This window comes from Cervus elaphus, chromosome 18, assembly GCF_910594005.1.
Source record: "Cervus elaphus chromosome 18, mCerEla1.1, whole genome shotgun sequence".
NCBI lineage: Eukaryota > Metazoa > Chordata > Mammalia > Artiodactyla > Cervidae > Cervus > Cervus elaphus.
In genome coordinates, this window is record NC_057832.1 from 101,449,369 (window position 1) to 101,477,242 (window position 27,874).

Below are 27,874 nucleotides of genomic sequence, written 5' to 3' on the forward strand. Positions count from 1 at the left end.
TTATAGAAGTCTGCCAGAAACCTGGGAAATGGCAAGTGAGTGAATCTTTAGTGGTAGGTAAAGATTTGGAGGTGCTAGACTAGAATTCTTTCTTTTTAAGATGAAATACTAATTTTAAAATAAGCTTTATAATTATTTAGTTTTTTAATTAAACACAATACCAAAAATAGATAAACAGCAGAAGTAGTTTGATAGGAGAGAACTGAACGTATAGTGCCTAGTATTTGTGCTCGAAAGTGAAGTCACTCAGTCATGTCTGACTCTTTGTGACCCCATGGACTGTAGCCTACCAGGCTCCTCTGTCCATGTCCATGGGATTTTCCAAGCAGGAGTACTGGAGTGGGCTCTAGCAACAACAAAAAATAGATGTTTTATGTATACAATTTATTATTTAAGCATAAATGCCACTTGTATTCAGTCTCTGGTTACCAACTTGTACTTATGTATTCTTTGAAATAGAATTTGTTTCTTATTTATTGTCCTGTGACCAATGGCTGTTTTCCCAGAGATATTTTTGTAAAAACAATCTTGAGTTGAAAGAATGGAAGAGTCAGGGTTGGCTTTTGAAGATGAATTGCTTGATGTACCTCAAAGAAAATTAAATTTACAATATTGTGTTAAAAGGAGGCAAGATTCATCATACCATAGAAGTCAGCCCAAAGATGGATTGCTGCAAATGTCTTTTCATATGTTGTTTTGGTAAAAACATAACTGGGAGAATTTTGTAAAATAAATGCAAAATGATGAATAAGCTACATCATTCTTATTCACATATCTTCTCTTTTATTAAATGGTAGCAAAAGGAATAGAATGCTTGCCTAGAATGGACAGGGCTTCTCAGGTGGCACTAGTGGTGAAAAGAAACCCACCCTGCCAATGCAGGAGACATAAGAGATGTGAGTTCAATCCTGGGTAGGGAAGATCCTCTGGAGGAGGGCATGGCAATCCTATCCAGTATTCTTACCTGGAGAATCCCATGGACAAAGGAGCCTGGCGAGCTACAGTCCATAAGGTCTCAAAGAGTTGGACACAACTGAAGCAACTTAGCATGCATGCACTAGGATGGAAAAAAGAGAGTTTTTATAAGGAGGATATGATCACTGTTTACCCACAGAGTATGTTCAGTATTAAATCAGTAACTAAATTATTATTAGTTGATTTGGTAAAAATTATGGAGCTTGAGAAAGCATAAAACTCCTTAACTCAACATATTTTATTCTCACCGGGGGGAAAAAAAAAGGAAACCTGGAAAGATATTTTGAAATCCATCCAGAATCTCTGCCACGTGATGAGCAGAGCAGGATTTTAATAAATTAATAAGTGCATATAATAATCAGATGGTATTTGGTGTTTTAAGACAATGTTCAGTTTTTTTTAGATTCTAAAACTGCACACATTGGTTTAATTTTAACTCATGACAGGAACAGTCTAAAGCTATTCAACCTGTTGCCTTGTTCTATAGATGTGTATGGACTCGGAAAAACACATGATCTACACCTTTGGTGGTAGAATTTTGACATGTAATGGCAGTGTAGATGACAGCAGAGCCAGTGAACCACAATTCAGTGGATTGTTTGCTTTCAACTGTCAATGTCAAACCTGGAAACTTCTTCGAGAGGACTCCTGTAATGCTGGTCCTGAGGACATCCAGTCTCGGATAGGACACTGCATGCTATTCCACTCAGTAAGAATATTCTGTACATTGTCTTATGTTATTTTGTCATGTATCTCTCAATAGGAAAAGAAGTGGTGCGATCTAATTCTTCAGTAAGAGAGCAAAACTTTTCATTAGAAATAAATAAGTGTTGACAATGATAAGGAAAAACAAAACTACCTTTATCAGTGAACTGTTGGCTAATTATATTTCCTATCAGCCTAATAATTCCTAAGTAGTTATCTCAGCACTTTTATGACTGACTTCACTGCTTATATGTTGTAACTATTTCTCTTTCTTACATACCTTTCAACTTACTGTTTTCTTTTAGCATCTAGAAGGGTGATTTTATTATCTGTTCTTATTTTCCCCTCTGCTACTCTCCATTAAGTGCAAAGAATTAAGAATTGACTTTATAGAATTGGAATTAAAGTTTATCAGCAAAAACCATCATACAGACATTTAATTTTTTCAAGTGTTAAAATGAAAACATGGGCTCCTGCTATGAACAAAACTTTAAAAGTGTACTATGAAAGATTTTTAACATACCAAAGTGGACAGAACAGTGTAATAAATTCCTCGTACTTATTTACCAGTTTCAGCAATTACTTGTCTGTTCTTAAATTTCATTGTGTTGGGTATCTTAAAGCAAATTCCAGACAGTATATCATTACAACTATAAATACCATAGTGTGTCACTAACAGATGAAGACTTTTTAAAAACATAATTGTAGTATGGTTATGAAACCCAACCTAAGTAAAAACAATATCTTTATATCGTGTAGTACTACACTCATTTTTCCCCTGCCATGCTGAAAAATACTTTTCATAGTTGGTTTATCTAGGTCAGGATCCAGAAAAGGTCTGTGTATTGCATTTGGTTGTTAATAACTCTGAAATTTCTTTTAATCTCCATGAGAATACTCCCCCTTCCTTTTTTTTCCCCCTCTGTATACTGCTTATTTGTGTAAGTAAGTCTCATGTGTGCTTTGGAATTTCCCATGTTCTCAGTTTGACTGATTTTTATCATAGTGTCATTTAACATGATCCTCTGGTTTCCATATTTCCTGTGAGCTGGTATTTAGATCTGGAGGCTTAATTTTAGATTCCTCTCCTTTTTTGAATGGGCCAAAAAGGGAGTTGGAAGTATACTTCACAGTTGGTCCGATTATAAAATATAAAGGGCATTTAATGTGTAGTTGTCACAACTTTGGTGATGTTAAAATTGTTCGGGTGGGTTTAGGTGTTATCAACCTGATTGATCAGTTACTAAGTTTCCTGTCAACTTTTTTTTTTTTTTTTTTCCTGTCAACTTTTTATCTAGTGGCTTTAGCAGTCACTATGGTCTATAGTCATAGACTAGATTTTAATAGAATTTGATAAGTGGTCATTTTTCTAATTACCTTTTTCTTTATTTATTAACTGATTCTGCTATAAAAACTTATCCTCATTAACTAATTGATTAATATGTAAACCACACAGGATAGGTAATATAAACATTTTGATTGTTTTCCTCTATTGTCTTATCATTTTAATGAGCTGAGGCTCCAAAATTTACCAATGAGTTTTTCATAGGTATTATTATAAACTCATGGATTTTTATGTGTTTGATGTTTTTAACTTCCTATCATTATTCTTTTTGATTCCCAAATTTTTCTCCCATCTTTGACCAGTGGGAGTACCCATCTCCCAGTATACCTTTGCATATATACACACACATATATACATATGTCTTTTTTAGTAAGAGAAAAAAAAAATCATGAGTTCATATTGATATGTCCTAGTTAAACTTAAGATTATAGAATTTAAAATTTTGTATCTTTGTTTTTGTGAAGCTTTATGGTTAAAATCCTACTTCCTGATGATGATATGTTACTTGCTCTTTCTATAATAGTTTAATGAATAGCAAAACTAATAGAATCACTGAATGCTGTTTAAGACTGCTTTCTGATTATTTTTCTGTTTAGAACATAGCCCACTAGGGATGGGTAGTCAAAAAACGAGAATTAAAAATTACTAGAAATACTACGACTTGTCTGCATGATCATGTGTCTCTGTCTTATTGTATCTTTGTATATAGGCTTACTTGTTTCTTTTTTTTTTTTTTCAAATTTCAGACATTATTTTTTCTTTTACTTTGATTTTCTAATTAAGTAAAAACATTTACATAGTTCTTAAGGCAAAACTGTTAGTATGCTGTTGGAGAGATATGGTTATTTTCCCTGTCTTTCTGTTCTGTTCCTTTCCCTGTAGCTAATTACGTATTACTAGTTTCCTTTGTTTCTTTCTTTCTTTCTTTATTTATTTATTTTATTAGTTGGAGGCTAATTACTTCACAACATTTCAGTGGGTTTTGTCATACATTGATATGAATCAGCCATAGAGTTACACGTATTCCCCATCCCGATCCCCCCTCCCACCTCCCTCTCCACCCGATTCCTCTGGGTCTTCCCAGTGCACCAGGCCCGAGCACTTGTCTCATGCATCCCACCTGGGCTGGTGATCTGTTTCACCATAGATAATACTTTGAAGAAAGAAACAAACACAACACACATTCCTTTTTCTCCTTTTATACACAGAGGTAGCACCCTATATGCATTACTCTGCACCTTGTTTGTTTTTTTTTTTTACTTCAATAGGATATCCTAGCGATTATCCCTTAGCAGTATATGCAGAGCTTCCTTTTCCACTTTATACTAGTACAGTAAGTACTTCATTGCATGGAATCTCATAAATTACTCCTCTAGAGGTTTAAATTTTAAAAGAATTATTCTGAATTCTTTGTGAAAATGACTTTTTTTTCTTCTTTCCCATTTTTTATTTTACAGAAAAATCGTTGCTTATATGTATTTGGTGGCCAGCGATCGAAGACCTATTTGAATGATTTCTTCAGTTATGATGTGGATTCTGATCATGTAGACATAATATCAGATGGTACCAAGAAAGACTCTGGAATGGGTAAAGGCACTTAGTGATTCTTCTCTCATGTCTTAATTACTTCAGGTAGAAGACTATAACCCATAAGCTTTTCTTTCTAACCATTCTTAATGCTTTTCTCATTTGTTTAATCGAAGTAATTCTGACTAAGAGGAAAAAAGTCTCTACCAGCTAAATTATTTAATTCAACCTGTTTAAAAATGCTATATGAATTATTATTATGATGATTCCCTTTAACAGAAAGACAATATGCAAAATTGTAAAGGGATTATTTATATGTGTGCTTGTTAAGGGTGATTATAAGAATTAATAACTTTTAAAAACTATATGATCCTGTATTTGCTAGTTCTTTCCACCTTCCATTTTCACTAAGGTGACTTATATGTTAGATACATATTGTAGAGTATGTCTTTGTTCTTGAGGGAAGATTTCACATTGTTCATTGGTAATGCCTTGTAACTCTACACTCTCAGCATCCAGAAAGTTATTCTCCTAATGATAAGGTGATTAGTTTGCCTGAGATAATCCCAGTTTATACATAATTATTAATAAGTGCCTAATTAGAGCAATAGGGTAAGAAATTAGATTAGCTTGCTTTTCCTTTTATCTATTTGTTTTTGCTTTTCCTTTTACTATTTATTATATAGATATAATAGTTGCTTATATTTAGGAAGAATTAAAAAAAATAAAAGCTAACACCATAATAAAAAAGTACATGCGAGGCAGTTTGACCCTTAGGATCTTTCTCCCATACTGCCTATTGGGCAGAGGCTAGAATTTCATATCCTGGAGAAATAGAGGCTCTGTGGAGGCAGGGAGAACAGGGTATAAAATAGAATTAAGTCCATGTACTGAATAGTGGAACTTCTAACCCTTTCCCTGCTCTTAGGATGCTAGGCATGTGTCTCCTACAGAAGTTTAGTATCACCTTCTCTAGAGGAAATATGTGGACTCATAGAAAAGATTTCCAGATACTGTTGTTTGGGGATACCTGCCCCCACTAAAATGTCTGATCTTTCTGGCTAGCCCCCAGTACAGTGGTTACTTTCATGGCCCAGTTCCCCTACAGTGTTCCCCATTGTACACATGCTATTTTCAGTTAAATTGTATTTCTTCACTGTAAATGAACTGTCAGTTAATGATCAAGATCAGTTTTCTTGGAGAAAAGGATATTGCAACCATAAAACAATAATAGGATGCAATGAAAGGTCAGAGACTAAGAAAGACCTTTTGGAAATAAATTTTGTTAAAAAGTAGAAGAGTTGTAAGACATCTCCTGAGAAATAGACAGGGAGAGACAGAGATGGTGGAAATTGGAGAAAATTAAGGACCTTAGAAAATCAGTATAAGAGATCCAGTGTTGAACTAATAAGTTTCTCTAACTATGGAGAGCAAGGAGAATGTTGGAGACTAGATTATAAAACGAAGGACTAACAGAAAATTTCCCTAAACTGAAAAGTATTGGTCTGCAGATTATAAATGGCCCCTTTTGGATGTCAGTACCTTGAATTAAAAAAAAATAAAAACAAAAACCTTCTCAGTCAGATGACACATCATTGCTCATTGTATAATTTTACATATCAATCATAAAAAGAATATCTAAAAAGCTACCAGTGTAAAATGAGGTCACATTCAAAGAAATAGGTCCTAGAATGCTAGAAATTTTCAGCAACATTGGAACCTATAAGGGGAAACAAGGTCTTAAAAATTATGAGGGAAAATTATCATCAACCTGGAATTCTATTTCTAGCCAAACACCCGGGAAACAAGAGGGAAGAAGTGGTATTTTCAGATATACCAGGTTTATTAGTGGGGTATGTGTGTGTTTGCAGGTAATAGAAAACCAAGAGAATGGCTTAAACAAATTGGGAATCTTTTCTCTCACAGGACGAGAAATCCAGATGTTGATAATCTGGGACTGATGTAGTGATTTAAGAAATGTCATAAATGCTCTCAGGTTATCTGTTTTTCTATTTTTAACTGGTGGTAACCTCATGATGGCAAGTTGACTGACACATCTCTAACATCATGCCTTCCTTCCAGATAGGAAAAAAGGAAGCAGAGCAAAATGTGCCCAGAAAGCTCCCTATTGACATTTCATTGACTAGAACTGTGAAACCTGACTTCAGGAGAGTCTGGGAAAGCAAGCATTTAGCTTTTCCTGCCTTTGTATAGTATAGAGTAAGGGATTTGGAAATGGCTATTGGATCATGCAATTAATAGTGTCTGCCGCACAAGATTTAAAAAATGGTAGATATTTTATGCACTCTTTTTCAGAAGTTAGTACGTCATATATACTAACAAAAAGGAGTAAAAGTAGTTAAAAAGAAAACATTCTGAGAACTGAGGGAAAGAGAATCTATCACAGGAAAGCAGGGAAGGGCCATCCCAACGTGATACCTGCACAGCAAATGTATAAGTACCCAGTTCATACTGGAGCAGGAGGACATAGGAAAATGGACCTCTCCTCCTCACCAAAAAGTGGCGTTGACTAAAAGTAGATAAAAGTAGACTAAATAGATGTTTGAGCAATTGGAATAAAAAAAGGTATTAATCGGTAAATAATATCTGAGGTAAGAGGATAGGAACACAGTAGGAAAAGAAAATATTTTTAAAAGCAGACATCATCATAGTACAGTTTTTGGCTCTACAATGAGCAGTATTCCCCTCTTCATAATAATGCAAAAACTAAAATCAATTTAACCAAAAATTGGGATAAAATTTAGTGGGAAGATAGCATCAGTGTAGTAAAATTCTTTGCTATAACAAGAAGTCGGTAGGTGCTGATATTATGTAAAACTATGGAAAGAAATGGGCTTCCCTTGTGGCTCAGCTGGTAGAGAATCCACCTGCCGTGTGGGAGACCTGGGTTGGGAAGATGCCCTGGAGAAGGGAACGGCTACCCACTCCAGTATTCTGGCCTGGAGAATTCCATGGACTGAAATTCCATAGAAAGAAATATTCTAAGAAATGACTAATAACATTATTTATCATGTCTAAAATTGTCTATCTTGTTTACTCATTTATTTTCTACTACCATAGGATAATGTGGAGGTATATGATTTAATCTTTGATTTCCTCTCACTTTTAAAACTTAGTCTGATTTTCCATTAAAATTACTAGGAAGATGGAAGTAATAACCCCCTACAATTCTGACACAGCTCTGCCTGAAAAAAAGGTAGTGAAAATAGTAATTGATTCAATAGGTATGTGTTAAAAACTTCTACATGTTGGCTCATGCTAGACTAGGGATACATTGGAACTATATGATCATGGTCTCTCAGAGTGCTTATAATCCATCTAGTAAGTAATGTTCTGGTGGATTATAGTTGTTCAGTTGCTAAGTCATGTCCAACTCATCGTGACACCATGAACTGCAGCTTGCCATCCCTGTCCTTCACTCTCTCTCAGAGTTTGCTGAAACTCATGTCCATTGAGTCGACGATGCTATCTAGCCATCTCATTCTCTGTCACCTGCTTCCAGTGCCCTCGATCTTTTGACCATCAGGGTCTTTTCCAGTGAGTCGGCTCTTCACATTAGGTGGCTAAGGTACTGGAGCTTCAGCTTTAGCATCAGTCCTTCTGATGAATATTCAGAGTTGATTTCCTAATGGCTATTCTTTATTTAGACCCTAAATGCCAGTTACTAAACATGGAACTTCATAAATAGTTCTAATTGGTAGTATTATTCTCATTTACCAGATGAGAAAAATTGAACTTAGTGAAGTACTATCTCATTAATATACAACTAGATAATGATACAGCCAGGGTTTAGAAGTTGAGGTGCAAAGAAGGTTTTTCGTTTGGTTTTTTTTTGAGGTGCAAAGGTTTTTTGTTTTTTGCTTTCTTGACCATACTAAAGTGCTCCCCAAGATTAAAAGGAAAAAGTGGCGAAGTGATAGTGGTAAAGATTCAGCAAAAAAAATGCACTATGACAATAAATAGGCTTTAATGACTATCATTTGAATATTTTTTAAATGAATTATTATTATTTAGTAATTTGCAGAATTGGTCAGTATATTTCATTCATTGCTATGGCTAGCTTTAGGGCCAGCAATGAATGGCCTCAATTGTTCTTTTTGTTCAATTTTGTTTTGATTATAAGAGTAATAATATGCTCGTTGTATTTGAAAAATACAGAAAGATGTAAAAAAGAAACTATATCAAACCATTCAGACATAATATGTTAACATTTTAATGTATTTCCTTCTAGTCTTTTTAAGCTTATTTATTTTATAAAATTTAGCACAATTTTATATTCTGCTCCTGGAGAAGGGAATGGCAACCCACTCCAGTATTCTTGCCTGGGAAATCCCATAAACAGAGGAGCCTGGTGTGCTATAGTCCATGGGGTTGCAAAGAGTCAGATGTGACTGAGTGACTGACAGTGCTGTTTTTAAACTTACATTAAATTGTGGTATTTTTTTTTTTTGTCATTATGGTTTTATTACCAAAAGATAAGTGGATTTATTGCTTAACTACTCTTTAATCAACTTTTATAAAATGAAAATCACCAATATTGGTATGGGTTCTTTAATTTTTTTATTGCTTTGTGGTGAATTATCCCATAATGCAAGCAAGTTTTTTTGTTAATTTAATAGTAATTGTTGATCATCTACTAACATCTAAGTTTGGCCTTCTCCCTTCCTTTCTCCCAAAATATTTCAGTGCCTTATATATGCCAAGTATGTTTAGGTTCATAGCTGTGGACTAGAGGATAAGATCCCTTCTCTCAAAGGACTCATTTTAGTGAAGAGAGACCTACACTTGCTTTCTAAGCACTGTGAAGAAAAAAAATTGAATGCTATAATAGTGAGTAACATGAGAGGATCCAGTCAGATAGAGTAGGTTGGGAAACGGTTTCTGAGGAGGCAGTCTTTAAGATTTCAGTCAAGAAATAGAGAATTAGGAAGAACTGTGTTATGAACTGAGAGAAGTGCATGTACAAAGATTTCAAAGCAGGAAAGAATTTAATGTGTTCCCAAAGCAGAGGGATCCAGTGCATATCAAAGGTGAGGCAAGTTATGTGAAGTGAGGTTGGAGAAATAGTTAAGTCTGATTATTCAGTGCCTTGTACAATACAAATACAAGAAATTTGGGGGTTTTTTCACCTAAATAATATAGAAGGTTTTGAAAGGTTTAATGCTAAGGGCTTTTTTTTGTTGTTTTAATTGAAGTGTAGTTGATTTACAGTGTTCTGTTAGTTTCTGGCATACAGTTGATTTAATTTTCTATAGTATGTGCATATTCTTGCCACCTGTTGCCAAGAATACACACATACTATAGAAACTAGCGTGCTGCAGTCCCTGGGGCCACAAAGAGTCACAACTGAGCAAGTGAACTGAGTGTGTGTATACATATTTATGTGTATATATTTATGCTCTTGTTCAGATTCTTTTCCATTGTAGTTTTTTATAAGATACTGAATGTAAAGTTTTCTGTACTACACAGTAGGACCTTGTTACTTGTCTATTTTACATATAGTAGTTTGTATCTACTAATCCCAAATACTTACTTTATCCCTCCACCCCCATCCTTTCCCCTTTGGTAACCATTAGTTTGTTTTGCCTGTGAACCTGTTTCCATTTTGTAAATAAGTTTGTTTGTGTTGTATTTCAGGTTCCATCCACATGTAATTTGATATCTTATGGTTTTTGTCTCTCTCCGTCTGATTTACTTCAGTTCAAATGATAATCTCTAGGTCCATCCATGTTGCTGAAAATGAATGCTAGGGTTTTGATCTGATTAAAGTTTTGAAAATATCATTCTTTTGTCTAAATGTACATTTTCCAAGTGTTTAATATTGACAGCATGCCTGTAAATTGCATTGTCCAAAGGTTATGTGTACAACAGGCTATGTGCACATCCTTTAACTGAAGATTTTTATGGCAGAGTTTAGCATCTGGTTAGAACCTGCCTAAAACTGTTGCCATTATTACTTAGAGTTGTGAAACCTCAGCGGCTCTGCTGGCATATTAGAGTGAAACTGAAGTTACTTTCTTCTCATTTTTCTTTCTTATTTTTTCCATCTCTCCCTTTCTCCTTTCCTTAGGTCACTTCCTTCCATCCTCCTTCCTTTATTTCTCTCTTTCTTATTTTTTCCATCTCTCCCTTTCTCCTTTCCTTAGGTCACTTCCTTCCATCCTCCTTCCTTTATTTCTCTCTCTTCCTTCCCATTTTCCCCTTCTTCTCTGCTCCCTTCTTTAAGTCCCCTTGTTTCTCTCTCTTTGTCTGTCTTCCTGGTGCATCCTCCACTCCTCCCCTAAGAGGGGCTTCTCAAAGGTGGCCAGGATTGAGAATCACTCTTCTAGCTCTCCAAAGCCTATCTCAGTCCTTAATCAAGTAAACCTGGACAGGTTACTTAATGTTACACCTTATTTTGCACGTCTATAAGTGACCTAAATTATATTTTAAGTAAAATGGTATCTCATAGCCACTCTAGGAGTAGAATTGGATTGACACTGGTTTGGGCTGGTGTTATTGTTGGGTACCTCAGTTTTCACAAGTGTATGTCAGTACTGCCTACAGGTTCATTGATCTATCCAATAATCAAGTCATACTAGTTTTACCTCCATCTTCTCTGTGTTCTCATTGCTAGTTCACTAGTTTGGCCTGCCAACACCTGTTTGACCTCTGTCTCTAGTATTCTTCCTGTGTATCCCATCCCTCCCCCAACCCTTTCTTCACACTTTGAGCAGAACGCAACTGTTTCTGTGTTACCAATTAAGTACAGAACCGTATACTGACATTTATTCAACAAATATCTTTTGGTCACCTTCTAGGTGCCAGATAATCTAAGCACTAGGGATAAAACTATAAATAAGAGCTCTGACTTCATGGATATTATAGTTGTGCATAGGGAAGAAAAAGAAGTAGATTAACACCTTACCTTTTGATTAGTACTAATAAGATAAGAAAATACCCTTATTTTTGGCCATGCGACACAGCTTGTGGGATCTTAGTTCCTGAACCAGAGATCGAACCCAGACCCCCAGCAGTGAAAGCTCCAAGTCCTTATCACTAGACCACCCCAGGATTCCCAGAAAATCTTTTAAAAATATAAACCTGGTCATTTTTCTCTCCCTTGCTTAAGATGGTTTTTTTTAAATTGTTCTTCTTTGCCCTCAGATTAAGTCTAAACTCAGCCTAACTCACAGATTCCTTTATGATATGCCTCAGCTTAGTTAGTTCCCCATTCTTGATATCCACCCTCACCTTGCCACTAATTCTTTTTTTCATGACCACTGAATATTAATTATCGATGGCATATTTTTTCATGCCTTTGAGTTTTTTCCCATACTGTTCTCCCTGCCTAAGTCACTCTTTCCTCCTACCTCCAAAGTGTAGCTGATTTTTGCTCATCTTTCGGATCTTAGCCTATAGAGCATTGTCTCCTGAAATTCTTTAACTCCTCAAACCCAGGTTAGGGATTAGAGCATATCGTTTTAACCTTAGTTTTTAACATGATTCTGAATATTCATCTGGCAGTATAATCTTGACTCTGCTTTTCAAAACCTGAAAAAAAAAAAACTGCTGAAATACACAGACTTTATTCAGGATTTCTTAAAGAGTATGCAATTTTTTCAGTACCCTTAATCTAAAATTTTTTTCATTGGCTTAAGTTAGATCCATTAGAAGACCTCATGTCAGAACTATGGTATGTGTATTGTCCTCCCATAGAGTTACTTTTAGCTGATTTTTAAAAGTCTGTTTAAATTTTAATTTTATCTTGCTAAATAATTATTTATTTTGTAAGCCATTCAGAGTCCTTTTAAGGACAAGACAGAGTACTATTTAAACTTCTATATTATTAAATATTCTTAGAAAATAGCAATTTTATTATATGGATGCTCTGTAGTTTATTTAAACATTCTATTTATTAACTTCTTCTAAACCTGTTTTATTATAGTTAATTAGTATAATTTGAGATGGACTTAATACGTAATTGCTATGTTTCTGTGATTCAGTAACGTGAGTTATTTGATTAAAACTGCTTTTATGTGAGCTTCAAATTGGATTGTTTACAGTCATAGAAGAAATTAGTATGAACTGTTGAGACTACCAATTAGAGATAGTATATCTAGTTGTAAAATTACTGCTTCTTGTTATAATTTCTTATTGTGTCAGATACTGTAAAATCTTAAATGATTGCTATTTATAATTACTTAAATGAATTAAATCAGATTTAGCCTTTTAAGATCTAAAGAAACATCAACTCTTTTTTTTTTTTTTCAACTCTAATTTTTTTTTGTTTTTTTTTTGTTTTTTTTTTAAAAAAGAAAAAAAAAACTCTCGGCCTTGGCAGAGCCTGCCGGCCGCTTCGCCGACCGCCCGAACCGCCAGAAGCTGTGGGCCCGGGGGCCGCTGGGGGCCTTCCTCTTGTGGTGTGAGTTGCCCATGGTGGGCGCGGGAGCCGGCGCGGGAACCCTAGCGCAGCCCTACCAGCCCGGCCGCCGGGCCCGCAGCCACAGGAGGGACTCTAATTTTTTTAACTAGAGTATAACAGTTTTATGTTTTCCTTAGAAGGAAATTACAATTTAAATCAGTGGATTGACAGCTGTTTAGAAAAAAAGGATTTACTGGTATTGTGTCTAACACATACATAATTACATCAAAATTCAGCACATCAAAAATTTGAGTTTATTTCTGAATAACTTTTGGCAATAGGTCTGTGAACACAGGGGGTTTAGCAGACTTCCCATATGTAAGCTCTGTTTAACACTAATTGAAAATTATGTTTAGAAGATCTGTCACACAACTAGAACTTTATGGTTTGCTCTAGAAACTAAGCTGACAGTAATGGAACTACTTTCTTATATTTGTTTTTTTTATTCAAGGAACAAACATATATTGTGTCTTCAACATTTGCCAGATACTAAATAGGGCACTGATGATACAGAACTCTTACAAACATCTAGTTCCTATTCTATAGTAATTAGTATGTTTACTTGTTGTGTTCCTTAAATTCTGTTGACTCTATTTTCCCACATCTGCCAGTGTTTATACTATTCTGTCCTAACCATAGTGGCAGATTGTTATAATTGAAAGAATAGTGAATTCAGAATCAGAAGTTTTGATCTTTCTTCATCTGGGTCTGCCACTCATCCTTCTGTAGCTTTGGCAAAATTGTGTAATTTCTCTGGACCTGATTGTTCATCTGAAAACAAGGGGATTGGACCAGTTGATCTTAAAGGCTCATCATCTAGCTCCAAAATTTTGACAGTTAAATTTTGTTCCTTTTTGCTGTTATCAGGCTGTAAAAATTTAAAATGAGGGCTGTGTTAGTCATGCCTGCAAGATTTGATTTATCTATAAACATTTTGATGAAAACTTTAAATGCAAAATCTTACTGATTTTCAGCCTGGGAATGTGCTTATTGACATTGGTGTTTTGTTTTTCTTTAATCTTTGTGTGTGTGTGTGTATAAGTACCTATATTTTTGACCCTTCTACTCTTACCAGTTAACTAAATAAGGTCAGTTCAGCAGTATAGAGAAGACTCTGAAACTAATGTTTTGCTGTCATTTACACAGATTAGTTACTGAGTTAGGAGATGGGAGTGCCTATTTTTAATGTAACTAGATTTCATTGCTTTCTGTTTAGCATCTTTTGTATTAAGTGTGCCATTATTCTGATAAATTGGATTATGTCCTTTTTTTTTTTTTATCAACATTACTGGTGGTAATAACTTTCCATAACTTCCCCCTTTCACTCTTGCAGGGGTGTTTTTGCCCATTATAAGCTTGTAAAGTTATTCATATTTTCAATATAAAATTTAGGTCATTTGGGACTTCCCTGATGAAGTGGATAAGAATCAGCCTGCCAGTGTAGGGGACATGGGCTCAGCCTTGGTCTGGGAAGATTCCACATGCTGGAGAGCAACTAAGCCAATGTGCCACAACTTTGGAGCCCGTGCTGTAGGGCCTGCAAGCCACAACTCCTGAGCCTGTGTGCTGCAACTGCTGAGGCCCATGCTCCTAGAGCCTGTGCTCCACAGCAAGAGGAGCGCCTGCCGTGAGAAACCTCTGCACCGCAACGAAGAGTAGCCACCAGTTGCCATAACTAGAGAAAGGCTGCATAAAACAACGAAGGACCAGTGCAGCCAAAAGTGAAAAAAAAAAAAAGAAAATTTAGGTCATTTGATAGTAAATGTGAATTAAAGTTCACCTGTAAAAACAAACATTCAAGAACACTAAAGACAGTTTTGATAATGAAAGATAATATAATACTACCAAGTATTTAGAAAGGTACAATTTTGTGCAGATTAATGGAAGGGAATGCAACAGATACTATAAAATATACCTAATTACATATGAGAATTTAGTATATGGTAAAGTGGCATTTCCAGTCAGAGAAGGAAAATAGATTATGCAATAAATGACACTGAGATGTCACTTAAGACCTGACAAGCAAAAAGCAAAATCCTGACTCTAATTGATGTCTATACACAACAAAAAAAATTCTGGGTATACTCAAGTTTTATACTTAACAAATAAAAATATAAGTCTAATTGCTTTTAATAATCTAGGATGGAGAAGCCTTTCCAACCTTGACAGAAAACCCAGAAGCTGTTAAAAAAAAAAAAGAGAGAGAGACTTAGTTTGATTTTTTGCAAATTAAACCCAGAAGCTGTTAAAAAAAAAAAAGAGAGAGAGACTTAGTTTGATTTTTTGCAAATTAAAAATCATATATGGAAAAATATTTAAGTGTCTAATGATAAATGACAGACTAGGAACTGAGACAAAGGTTAATGTCCTACTTTTTAAACAAAAAACTCTTACAAATCAATAAAAAAGGAACAATTTTCTAGTAGAACAGTGACAAATGATAGAACTAGATAGTTCAAAGAAAAAAACAATTCAAGTAGCTTGACAGATTTACTTTTGTATAATGATCAGCTCCATTCATAATTTTTAAAATGTAAATTAAAGGATCATTCATTGTTGTTATCTAATAAAATATAAACATATACTCTTTGACCAAGCATTTTTTTCCAGAATTTACCCTGCTCACACATGTACAGATGCATAAAAGTAAGTTACACAGAGATACTTAATGTGACATTGTTTACAAGAGTTAAGAAATCCAAAAACAACTTTACCCACCAGCAGCTAACCAGTTATGTTTGAGCTATTCAGTGAGATGAATTCTTTGTAACTTCATGCAACTGAGATAGATGAATAAATAACTACATTGTTGGGTGTCAAAAGCTAGTTGGAATTTTACAAAAAGCAAATAATGAGTGGTAGAAACCCAGGTTCAGGTAAAATAATAGTTCTAATAAAATCCAAAAATTTATGTGGAACTGCAGAAGACCCAGAATTGCCAAAGTAATCCTGAGAAAGAAGGACAAAGCTGGAACTATAACCCTTCCAGACTTAAGACTATACTACAAAATGCAGTAACCAAAACAGCATGGTATTCACACAGAACAAATCAACAAAACAGAAAAGGAAGCCCAGAAATAAATCCACATACTTATGGTCAGTTAGTCTGCAACAAAGGAGGCAAGAATATACAGTGGAGAAAAGACAGTCTTTTCAACAAGTGGTATTGGGAAAACTGGACAGCTATGTGTAAAACAATGAAATTAGAACATTCCCTTGTCCAAAAATAAACTCAAGTTCATCCATATACAAAAATAAACTCAAAATGGTTTAAAGATCTAAATGTATGATGACACCATAAAACTCCTAGAAGAAGACATAGGTGAAACACCGACATAAATCTTAGCAGTATTTTCTTAGATTAGTCTCAAAGCAAAAGAAATAAAAGCAAAAGTAAATGCAGCCTAATGAAATTTTAAAAGGTTTTGCACAACAAAGGAAACGGTCAACAAAATGAAAAGATGACCTATGGAATGAGAGAACACATTTGCAAGTGATGCAGCTAACAAGAAATTTATATCCAGAATATGCAAACGGCTCATACAACTCGATGTCGAAAAACAACCCAGTCAAAAAGTGGGCAGAAGACCTGAATAGAAATTTTTCCAAAGAAGACATTCTGGTGGCTAACTGGCTGTTAGTCAGTCGTGTCTAACTCTGCGACCCCATGGCTGTAGCCTGCCAGGCTCCTCTGTCCGTGGAATTCTCCAAGCAAGAATACTGAAATGAGTAGCCATTTCCGTCTTCTGGGGATCTTCCCAACCCAGGGATAAAACCCAAGTCTCCTGATTCTTTACCCTCTGAGCCACCATGGAAGCCCAAAAAGATTCACAGCATCACTAATTATTAGAGAAATGCAAATCAAAATCACAGTGTGGTATTGCCTCACACCTGTCAGAATGGCTATCATCAATATGTCTACAAACAGCAAATGTTGGAGGGGGTGTGGAGGAAAGGGAACCCTTGTACTCTATTGGTGGAAATGTAAATCAGTGCAGCCACTATGTAAAACAATGTGGAGGTTACTTTAAAAGCTAAAGATAGGACTATCATATGATACAGGTATTCCGTTCCTGGGTGTATATTTGGAAAAAGTAATTTGCAAAGATACATGAGCCCCAATGTCAATAGCAACACTATTTATAATAGCCAAGACGTGAAAGTAACCCAAGTGCCTGTCAACAGACAGTTGACCTAAGAAGATGGCTAACTGTCTGTGTGTGTATAAATATTTTTGTGGGTTAGTTGCTCAGTTGTGTCTGACTCTTTGCTACCCCATGGGCTATATGTAGCTTACCAGGCTCCTCTCAGCTATAAAATAAGAATGAAATACTGCCATTTGCAGCAGCATGGACGGACTTAGAGAATATAATGATTAATGACATGTCAGAGGAAGACAAATGCTATATAATACCACTTGTATGTGGAATCTAAAAAAATAATACAGATGAATATATATAGAAAATGAACTTCTGGTTACCTAAAGAGAGGAGGAAGGAGGGACAAATTAAGAATAAGGGATAAACAGATACAAACTACTGTTTTTAAACCCATAAGCAACAGGGATTTCCTGTATAACACAAGGAATTGTACCCAGTATGTTATGATAACCCATAATGGACTGCCTGGAGAAGGAAATGGCAGGCCACTCCAGTATTCATGCCTGAAAAATCCCAGGGACAGAGTAGCCTGGTGGGCTATTGTCCATGGGCTCACAAAGAGTTGAACATGACTGAACACACAGCATATAATGGAATATAATCTGCAGAGAAAAGAATCACTGGGCTGTACACCTAAAACTAACAAATCAATTTCAATGAAAGTAAATAGCAGTTTTAAACTGGAGCTACTGCTGAAACTGAGTAGGGTCTCATTCAACACTTTAAATGTCCCAGATTTAGAAGAAAGGAATGTGGCATACACTGTCAGTTGCTACCGTATAATCATTAGCTCTTGTTAACCAAACCATGATTTTGTTTACTGACAAGTTGCCCAACCCCAGGAGTTGAATAGTGAATATTCTAAAATAGTCATTTTTATCCTTTACCAAATTATTTCATTTTCCCTGCCTTCCACGTGATACAGTTCTGACCAATGAGCACAAGGAAAGGCTCTAGGAGGACATTTGCAAAAACTATTTTCCAGAAGAAAGCAAATGCTGAAAGAGTCTTTTCCCTCTCTGGTTTGAATACTCTGTAAAACAATGTGATGCTTAGAGCTGGTACTGGCAACTTGAAAAGAATGGAAAGCCAAGAGAATTCTAAGAATGTTAACCTAGCATTATTATTTGGTTGAATTGCTGAAACCATTCTGGAACTATCTACTTGCAAAATTTTATTTTATGAACTAATTTATAATTATTCAGATTTTCTGTTACTTGAAGCTGAAAATATTCTAACAAATAGAGAATTTGTGAAAATCTGTTTTTGTTAAACTTCATATTTCTGTGAAAGTTGCTCAGTTGTGTCCGCCACTTTGCAACCCTGCCAGGCTCCTCTGTCCATAGAATTCTCCAGGCACGATTACTGGAGTGGGTAGCCATTCCCTTCTCCAGGGGATCTTCCCAACCCAGGTCTCCCTCATTGCAGCCAGATTCTTTACTGTCTGAGCCACGAGGGAAGCTCATATTTCTGTGGCAGTTCTGAAAATTATTTTTTCCTGTCTTAAAGTAATAGTAATGAAAATGTAGGTACATTGGATCATGAAGCAAAAATAGAGTTCAGATTAGTTCATGAATGCAAAAAAGTATCTTCCTCAGAAATTGAAATAACTTTTTATGTTTTTATCCTCCCTATAAGGTTTCCTTGTATTACAAATTCTGGTAATCTCGTAAATCAAAGAGGAAAAAAATATGTGAGTCAGCCTGTCAGATAAAATATTTTACTTGATTTCCCTTTTATCTGTTCTATTTCAAGTTTTAAAGATGCTAATGAAAAAATAGTAGAGTTGAACAATTATCATTGTCATTTCTTGGAAAAACTATAGGAATAACAGGTTGGCAATAATAGTTGTATGTTGTACAATTCTTATTCTCTATTTTCGCAGACAAGAGCCCTTTCAAAATGTGTTCCTGACTAGCATATGATCTGTTTGATTAATTTTTGAGTCCGTTTTTCAAGAATGGTTAAAGTTCCTGGCATTCAGTCACTTTTTAGCAGTTGAATCTGAAATGCTTTAATATATTGTATGTTGCAGATCCTCTGTCCTTTGCCCCTCCTGTGGATACTACCCATTAGAAACTATTGAATCTTTTCAAGACAGGCTTGTTTTCTTCTTGGGAAGAGAATTAATACAGAATTAATCATTATGACATGTTGGACAGAAAACTTCTTTCTTGGTTTTGACCTTTAGGTCTTTTTAGTTTTTGATAGTGCCATTTTTGTTAGACTAGTTTTTATTTTTATAAAATTATTACAGAAATGATGTGATATGCATAAATAAGCTACTGATTCCCTTCCCCAAAATCAGTCTTGAAAAAATAAAATGAGAAGCAGCTGGCCTCCATGAACTTTGAGACACAGGCAGTCTCTCCACTAAAATACCTTGAGTTAATTCTTGTTCCTTCACTATGGAAACTAGCAGTAGTAGCCCATACCACTAGTGCCAGAATCCAGAGAACAACATTATGGCAATGCAGAAACCCTAGTGCAGTGAAGGACTGATAAACGCAGATGTGGACTGACCATCTCCTCTCAGTAGTTCATTTCTTCCTCTCTCTACCTTCAGGTCCAGGGTTTCAACCTGGGAAATACTTGCATAGAGGTGTGGTAGTAAAAGGAAGTGAGGTATCAGTTCTCAGTTTCTGTGCTTCAGTATCTACCCAATGACTCTTTGCCTCCAGTTTGTTTAAACTCGTTGGTGCTGAGAGTAGTTAAGGCCTGGCCTCTGGTGACCCCGAGTACATATCTTGATAGAATTGCTGATACCCAAGAAACATTATCTCACAGACTAATAAAGCTAAACATTTGAGAATTGCAGCTGTCCCTAAAGAAATTGGTAAGGTAACAACATACATGATTTAAAGCAAGATTATTATAATAGATGAACCACGAATTTAAAACAACTGTGATCAGTATAAAGATATGAGGGAACACATATTAGTAAAATGAAATAAGATCATAAAATTAGAACCAAATGGAAATATTAGGTATGAAAAATCTATTTGAAATGAAGAATGCAACAAATATTATAAATAGAATGGATATGAATGAATTAATTAGTTAAAAGATTAGAATGACTACTCTTCCAGGAAGAAATAGGAAAGAAATAAAGATCAAGAGATGAAAAATAGAAGGAGCAGCACTCAGTGTTCATTGCAGCATTGTTTACAATAGCCAAGACAAGGAAGCAACCTAAAGGTCCATCAGCAGATGAATGGATAAAGAAGACTGGTACATATATGCAATGGAATATTACTCTGCCATTAAAAAGAATGAAATAATGCCATTTACAGCAATGTGGATGGACCCAGAGATTATCATACTGATTGCAGTAAGCCAGAGAAAGATATGTCACACATACGCAAAATCTTAAAAAATGATACAAATTGCACTTATTTATGAAACAGAAACAGACTCTCAGAGAACCAATTCTTGGTTATCAGAGGGCTGGTGTCATGGGGAGGGATAGATTAGAAGTTTGGAATTGACAAGTGCACACTACTTTATATTTAAAATAGATAACCAACAGACCTACTAATTAGCACAGAGAATTCTCAGTAAATAGTAATAACCTAAATGGGAAAAGAATTTGAAAGCAGACACTTGTATATATGGGAAAAGGAAAAGATATGGAGAAGAACTGTGCAAGTACCAACATCTTAACAGCAGTTCCAGGAGAAGACAAAAATGAAATTTTAAGAAGTTGAAATAATTGAAGAATTAAAGATAATTGAAGAGATAAATTTCCTAGAATTCAGAAAAGATAAAAGGTTTTAGATTGGTGAAAGGGCTTATAGTATGCTAAATGGGAAAAATAAGGGAGAACACATACTTAAGACATATTTATTAAAGTGAAATTAGGAATGTTAAAGATGTAAAGGAAATTCTGAAAGATTTCAGAGAAAGAGTTGGTAATCTGTAGGGAACAAGATAGATAGCTAGATGTCAGTCAACAGCAAAGTGAATGGAAGAAAATAGTAAACTTTAAAAATGCTCAAGGAAAACATCTATGAACCAAGCAATTTATATCCCCCTAACTTTCATATGATGGTAAAGTAAAATATTATCAGATATTTTTGCCTTGAAGTTTACCATATGAAGACCTATATTGGAAACCCATTTGAAAACAAGACACATGAGAAATCTAGAGGTGAGAGGTGGTAATCAAATTATCTTGAGGAAATTTATTGTTGACTGAAGGAAAACATTAGAATCAAAATTCTAAGCATGAAAATATGATGAGGGAGGGGGAAGAGGCACTATATAAATTCAGTGTTGTGATTGGACTTACAGAGAAGAAAATGTTCTGTATTGTTAAAACTTTTTCATTCCAAAATGTCTTATACACAGTGCTTAAGACGTAATGGGCCTTTATTTCCTTTCAAGCGTTCTTTTCTTTTCCTGTGTCATATATCACTGCCACTGTTTCTTCTATCCCATGTCATTCTTTATGTTGGATTCATTTTTGTTTAGTTGGAATAGCTCCTCAAAGAATTTTTTCAGATGCAGTCATCAGTATAAACTTTAATATATCTGCTGATCCAAAAATTCCTTTATTTTGCCCTCACTATTGGGGTTGCTAGTTTAATAGGAAATAGAATTTTTAGTTCCATATCTTTTTAAGTTCCAAGAAATTTTTAAGTTAATTGCTTGATTGTATTCTAGCATTCTTTATTACTGATAAAAGGTCTAATGTTAGTTTGATACTTATTCCTCTGTATACAATAACCTGCTTTTTTCTCTCTGGAAGCTTTTAGAATTTTCTTTTAATCCCTGAAGTTTTGAAATTTCACTAGGAGATGTGTGTGTGTATGCGCGCGTGCGTGAGTGCTTAGCACCCCAAGCTCTTTCAAACAGAATACCACTTATTTCTTCTCTTCAGGAAAGTTTTCTTTATTTCTTCTTTCTACATTATTTCATTTTTCCTTCTGGTGCACTTTTCAGAGAAATTTTTTACTTCCATGGCTTTATCCTCTGTGTCCCTTAACATTTTTCTGTATCTTAATCAATTTCTGTATCTTTATGCTATGTATTCTGATAATTTATCAGTTATATCTTGAAATGACTGACTTTGTTTTTACTATACACATTTTGTTTTCATTCTATTATTTGATTTTTTGGTATAGTTCTACTTTTTAATGTCTTTTCATACTCTCTGCCTTTTTTTTATGGAAGTTTATTTTTGTGTTACACATGTAATATTTTCTTTACTTTCTACAAAGATAATGAGTTTGTGTTTTTTCTTCAGAGTTCTGTTCCTTTCTGTGATTTATCTTTTCTTGTTGTTCTGTTTGTTCATCTAGGTCCCTCTCTTTACATTGCTGATTTTTTTCTCATATTATCATGTGATTCTTGTCTAAACATTAAAATTTGTGAATAAAGGACTACATCAGTTTAAAAAGGTAGTTGACAGTGGTTTCCGGTGCATTGTATGTCTCTCTTTTTTTCAATAGACTTCTCACTTTGACCAGACTCTGACTGACAGTTATGCAGTCTTGCTTATATGCATGCAGGCTTTCTTATAGGACGCACAAGCTGAGAATGGGAAGACAGGTTGGGACACGTACATGGTTGTCAGAGCACAGCTGCCCTCTTTCCTGTCTTCACCTGACGTCTGTGGTGCAGATTTGGAGTCACTTTAAGCTCTGCTCTCATTCTCACTCAGGCTCCTGTGTCCTTATTATAAGCTCCCCACAGGAGTCCTTCTCATGGTCCACTCCTGCTTTTTCTATCTGATGATTTACTCAGAAATTCTCCATCTTATATTGTTAGTGAGTTGGGCTCTCTTTTCCTTGGCTGTGATTTCTTTGTCAGTATAATCCCAACTGCTGTTTCTCAAGATTCCTCAGAATTTCTTATCTCTTGGTACTTTCTTGACGTTTCCAGTCCTGTTTTTTTGTTTTTCTTTTGGCTAGAATTCTGCCATTTCAAGTGGGATGCTGGGAAGGAAGGATAATGTGGTTAAGGTTTAGCTTGCTATCTAAAACCAAAAGCCCCAACCTTTCGATTTAATAAGCAACAGCTGTTGGTAGTAAAAATTGAACTCTAAAATGCCTACTAGGGCTAGACCATAATTCTTTGGTTTCTGTATATATGTAACATTTTACATGTAATTTTCTTTAGTAAGAATTCATAAAATCTTTGCTTAAAATGAAAAGTAAGTTTTTTTTCTGTCTGTTTACAATGGAGATAACAAATCCAGACTGCTTTTGAAGGTAGATATGGAAAACTTTATTTTTTTCTAATTGAAGTACTCTTGATTTACAATGTTGTATTAGTTTCTGGTACAGCAAAATGATTCCATCATATTCTTTTCCATTATAGATTATTCAGGATACTGAATATAGTTCCCTGTGGCATACAGTAGGACCATGTTGTTTATTTTGTATGTAGTAGTTTGTATCTACAAATCCCAAACTCCTAATTTATCCCTTCCTACCCTTTCTGCTTTGGTAACCATAAGTTTGTTTTCTATCTGTGAGTCTGGTTCTCTTCTCTAAATAAGTTCATTTGTGTCATACTTTAGATTCCACATGTAAGTGGTGGTATTTATCTTTCTCTAAAGACTTCACTTATTAGGACTGGTTCTAATGAGATGGATGAAGCTGGAGCCCATTATACAGAGTGAAGTAAGCCAGAAAGATAAAGAACATTACAGCATACTAACACATATATATGGAATTTAGAAAGGTGATAACGATAACCCTATATGCAAAACAGAAAAAGAGACACAGAAATACAGAACAGACTTTTGAACTTTGTGGGAGAATGTGAGGGTGGGATATTTCAAAAGAACAGCATGTATACTATCTATGGTGAAACAGATCACCAGCCCAGGTGGGATGCATGAGACAAGTGTTCGGGCCTGGTGCACTGGGAAGACCCAGAGGAATCGGGTGGAGAGGGAGGTGGGAGGGGGGATCGGGATTGGGAATACATGTAAATCCATGGCTGATTCATATCAATGTATGACAAAACCCACTGGAAAAAATAAAAAAAAAAAAAAAAAAAAAAATCAAAAAAAAAAAAAAAAGACTTCACTTAGTATAACAAGGGCTAGGTCCACCCGTGTTGTTGTTGTCATTGTTCGGTCGCTAAGTCTTTTCCAGTTCTTTGTGACCCTATGAACTGCAGCATGCCAGGCTTCCCTGTCCTTCACTACCTCCCAGAGTTTGCTCAAACTCATGTCCATTGAGTCGGTGATGCCATCAACCATCTCAACCTCTGTCTCCCCCTTCTCCTGCCCTCAGTGTTTCCTAGCATGAGGGTCTTTTCCAGTGAGTCAGCTCTTCGCATCAGGGGGCCCAGAGTATTGGCACTTCAACTTCAGCATCAATCCTTCCAATGATTATTCAGGGTTAATTTCCTTGAGGATTGACTAGTTTGATCTCCTTGCAGTCCAAGGAACTTCAGTCTTCTCCAGCATCAAAGTTCGAAAGCATCAATACTTCGGTGCTCAGCTGCCTTTATGGTCCAACTCTCATATCTGTACATGACTACTAGAAAAACCATAATTTTGACTATATGGACTTTTGTCGGTAAAGTGATCTCTGCTTTTTAATATACTGTCTAGGTTTGTCATAGCTTTTCTTCCAAGAACCAAGCATCTTTGAGTTTTGTGGCTGCAGTCACTGTCCACAGTGACTTTGGAGCCCAAGAAAAAGAAATCTGTCACTGTTAATTAACACTTTTCCTCCATCTATTTGCCCCAAAGTGTTGGGACTAGATGGCCATGATCTTAGTTTTTTGAATGTTGAGTTTTGAGTCAGCTTTTTCACTCTCCTCTTTCACCTTCATCAAGAGGTTCTTTAGTTCCTCTTTGCTTTCTGCCATTAGGGTAGTATCATCTGCATATCTGAGGTTGTTGATACTTCTTCTGGCAGTCTTAATTCCAGCTCATGATTCATCCAGCCCAGTCTTTTGCATGATGTGTTCTGCATATAAGTTAAACAAGCAGGGTGACAGTATACAGCTAGGACATACTGCCTTTCCCAGTTTTGAATCCATCTGTTGTTCTATGTCCAATTCTAACTGTTGCTCCTTGTCCTGCATACAGTATTCTCAGGAGACAAATAAGGTGGTCTAGTATTCTAACAGTGGAAACAGTGACAGACTTTATTTTTGGGGGGCTCCAAAATCACTGCAGATGGTAACTGCAAAATCAAAATTAAAAGACACTTACCCCTTGAAAGAAAAGTTATGACCAACCTAGACAGCGTATTTAAAAGCAGACATTAATTTGCCAACAAAGGTCCATCTAGTCAAGGCTGTTCTTTTTCCAGTAGTCATGTATGGATGTGAGAGTTGGACGATAAAGAAAGCTGAGCGCTGAAGAATTGATGCTTTTGAACTGTGGTGTTAGAGAAGACTCTTGAGAGTCCCTTGGACTGCAAGGAGGTCCAACCAGTCCATCCTAAAGGAAATCAGTCCTGAATATTTATTGGAAGGACTGATGTTGAAGCTGAAACTCCAATACTTTGGCCACCTGAGGCAAAGAGCTGACTCATTTGAAAAGACCCTGATGCTGGGAAAGATTGAAGGCAGGAGGAGAAGGGGACGACAGAGGATGAGATGGTTGGATGGTATCATCGACTCAATGGACAGGAGTTTGAGTAAATTCTGGGTGTTGTTGATGGAAGGGAGGCCTGGTGTGCTGCAGTCTGTGGGGTCGCAAAGAGTTGGACAGAACTGAGAGGCTGAACTGAACTGAGTATTCCTATCTCTTTACGAATTTTCCACACCTTGTTGTGATCCACACAGTCAAGGGCTTTAGTGTAGTCAGTGAAGCAGCAGTAGATGTTTTTCTGGAGCTCTCTTGCTTTCTGTATGATCCAACCGATGTTGACAACTTGATCTCTGGTTCCTCTGCTTTTTCTAAATCCAGCCTGTATATCTGGAAGTTCTTGGTTCACATTCTGCTGAAGCCTAGCTTGAAGGATTTTGAGCATAATCTTACTAGCATGTGAAATGAGTGCAGTTGTCTGATAGTTTGAACATTCTTTGGCATTGCCTGTCTTTGGGATTGGAATGAAGACTGACCTTTTCTAGTCCTGTGGCCACTGCTGTGTTTTCTAAATTCGCTGGCATATTGAGTATGGCACTTTAGCAGCATCATCTTTTAGGATTAGAAATAGCTCAGCTGGAATTCCGTCACCTCCACTAGCTTTGTTCATAGTGATGCTTCCTAAGGCCCGCTTGACTTCACATTCCAGGATGTCTGGCTGTAGGTGAGTGATCACACCATCGTGGTTATCTGGGTCATTAAGATCATTTTTAGTATAGTTCTTCTGTGTACTCTTGCCACCTTTTCTTAAACTCTTCTGCTTCTGTTAGGTCCTTGCCGTTTCTGTCCTTTTTTGTGCCCATCTGTCCGTGAAGAGTGTGAAAAGGCAAAATCCATGTTGCTACAAATGGCATTATTTCATTCTTTTTTGTGGCTGAGGCGTGTTTATATATATAAATATATATATCTACACACACACACACACACACGTACATCTTCTTTATCCTTTTACCTGTTAGTGGACATTTAGGTCTCTTCCATGTCTTGGCTATTGTAAATATTGTTTCTATGAATATTGGGGTGGGTGTATCTTTTCAAATTAGAGGAAAAGCTTTATTTTTATTGGTTTCTTATTGAAATGTTCTTTGAATGGTTTGTGTAGAGTGGAATGGAAATAGGAATTAAACTTAAGTACAATTTGTAAAATTTAAGCAAATGACCATTAACATAGATACATTCAGTGTAAGTTTGAATTAACCCTTAATTTTAGGAATTCTTTAGATACAAGTTTTCATTTTTATTTTTTAGAGAAAAAAATTTGAAATACTTTTATCTCTAGTTTTAGTTTTGTAACTAAATGATTTTAAAACATTGGGTTTTTTAGTGCCATTAAAATTGTCTTTTGAAACCTAAATTCTCTTCCCATGTAAATAGCAGCATTTCAGATATTAACGTAAAATTTTGTCCTTGAGAAATTTGAGAGGATGTGTGAGAATTTTTCACTTATTACTAAAAGTTCCCAGTATGTATACCCAGATTTTTTTTTCCCCTGTATTTTGGTTTAGATTGTTCTTCTTTTCTTATAACTATAAAAGCAATATATATTGGAAGTTTTCCTATTATATGATTAGAAAGTTAAAATGTCCTAACTTGCCCCTCTCCAATAGCTATTATTTTAATGTACTTAGAAATTTTTTTATATTCACATGCATGTAAATATTTTATATGTGAACATTTTTCTTGTCATTAGTATGCAATAAAAATTATATTTGTAAAGGTCTGTAAACTTAAGGATTAATAGAAATTCTGTCCTTGAGAGATTTTGCATTTGAATATTTTAGAGTGAAATATTTGAAAACCTCCAAAAAATTGCAGTGAAACATTTTTACTCATATTTTTCACAAGTTTCCATTCCAAGTCTCTCTTAGGCCAGTTCAGAGATTTTTATATTTTTGTGCTGATGGAAATAATGCTTGTTTATTGATACTTCCTTCCTGCTTTTGTTCATTCCACTCCATTGCATTCTTAACAGGCTCCTGATTGCTCTCTGTGTCTCAGGATCCCCTCACTGTGCCTGTCTCTGCTGCACACTCATTGTTGGTAGACATATCAAATGATGCTGTGATCCAGTGGGCAGAAAGGGGGTGGGAATTGACTCCTGTTGGGTACAGGGTTTGTTTTTGGAGTGATGAAAACATTGTAAAATTAGATTGTGATGATAGTTTTACAGTGGA

At 35.6% G+C, this 27,874-nt stretch overlaps 1 protein-coding gene across 5 annotated transcripts in view; it reads left to right on the forward strand.

The window, feature by feature from the left end:
- The window catches only part of MKLN1 (muskelin 1), a 383,297-nt gene that overhangs the window by 330,090 nt on the left and 25,333 nt on the right, over positions 1-27,874 (forward strand). For all 5 annotated transcript variants that reach the window (XM_043872031.1, XM_043872033.1, XM_043872030.1 and 2 more), the window contains 2 exons: positions 1,463-1,684; positions 4,483-4,612. In XM_043872031.1, the coding sequence (XP_043727966.1) occupies positions 1,463-1,684; positions 4,483-4,612 (352 nt within the window). The remainder of the gene's footprint in view (positions 1-1,462; positions 1,685-4,482; positions 4,613-27,874) is intronic.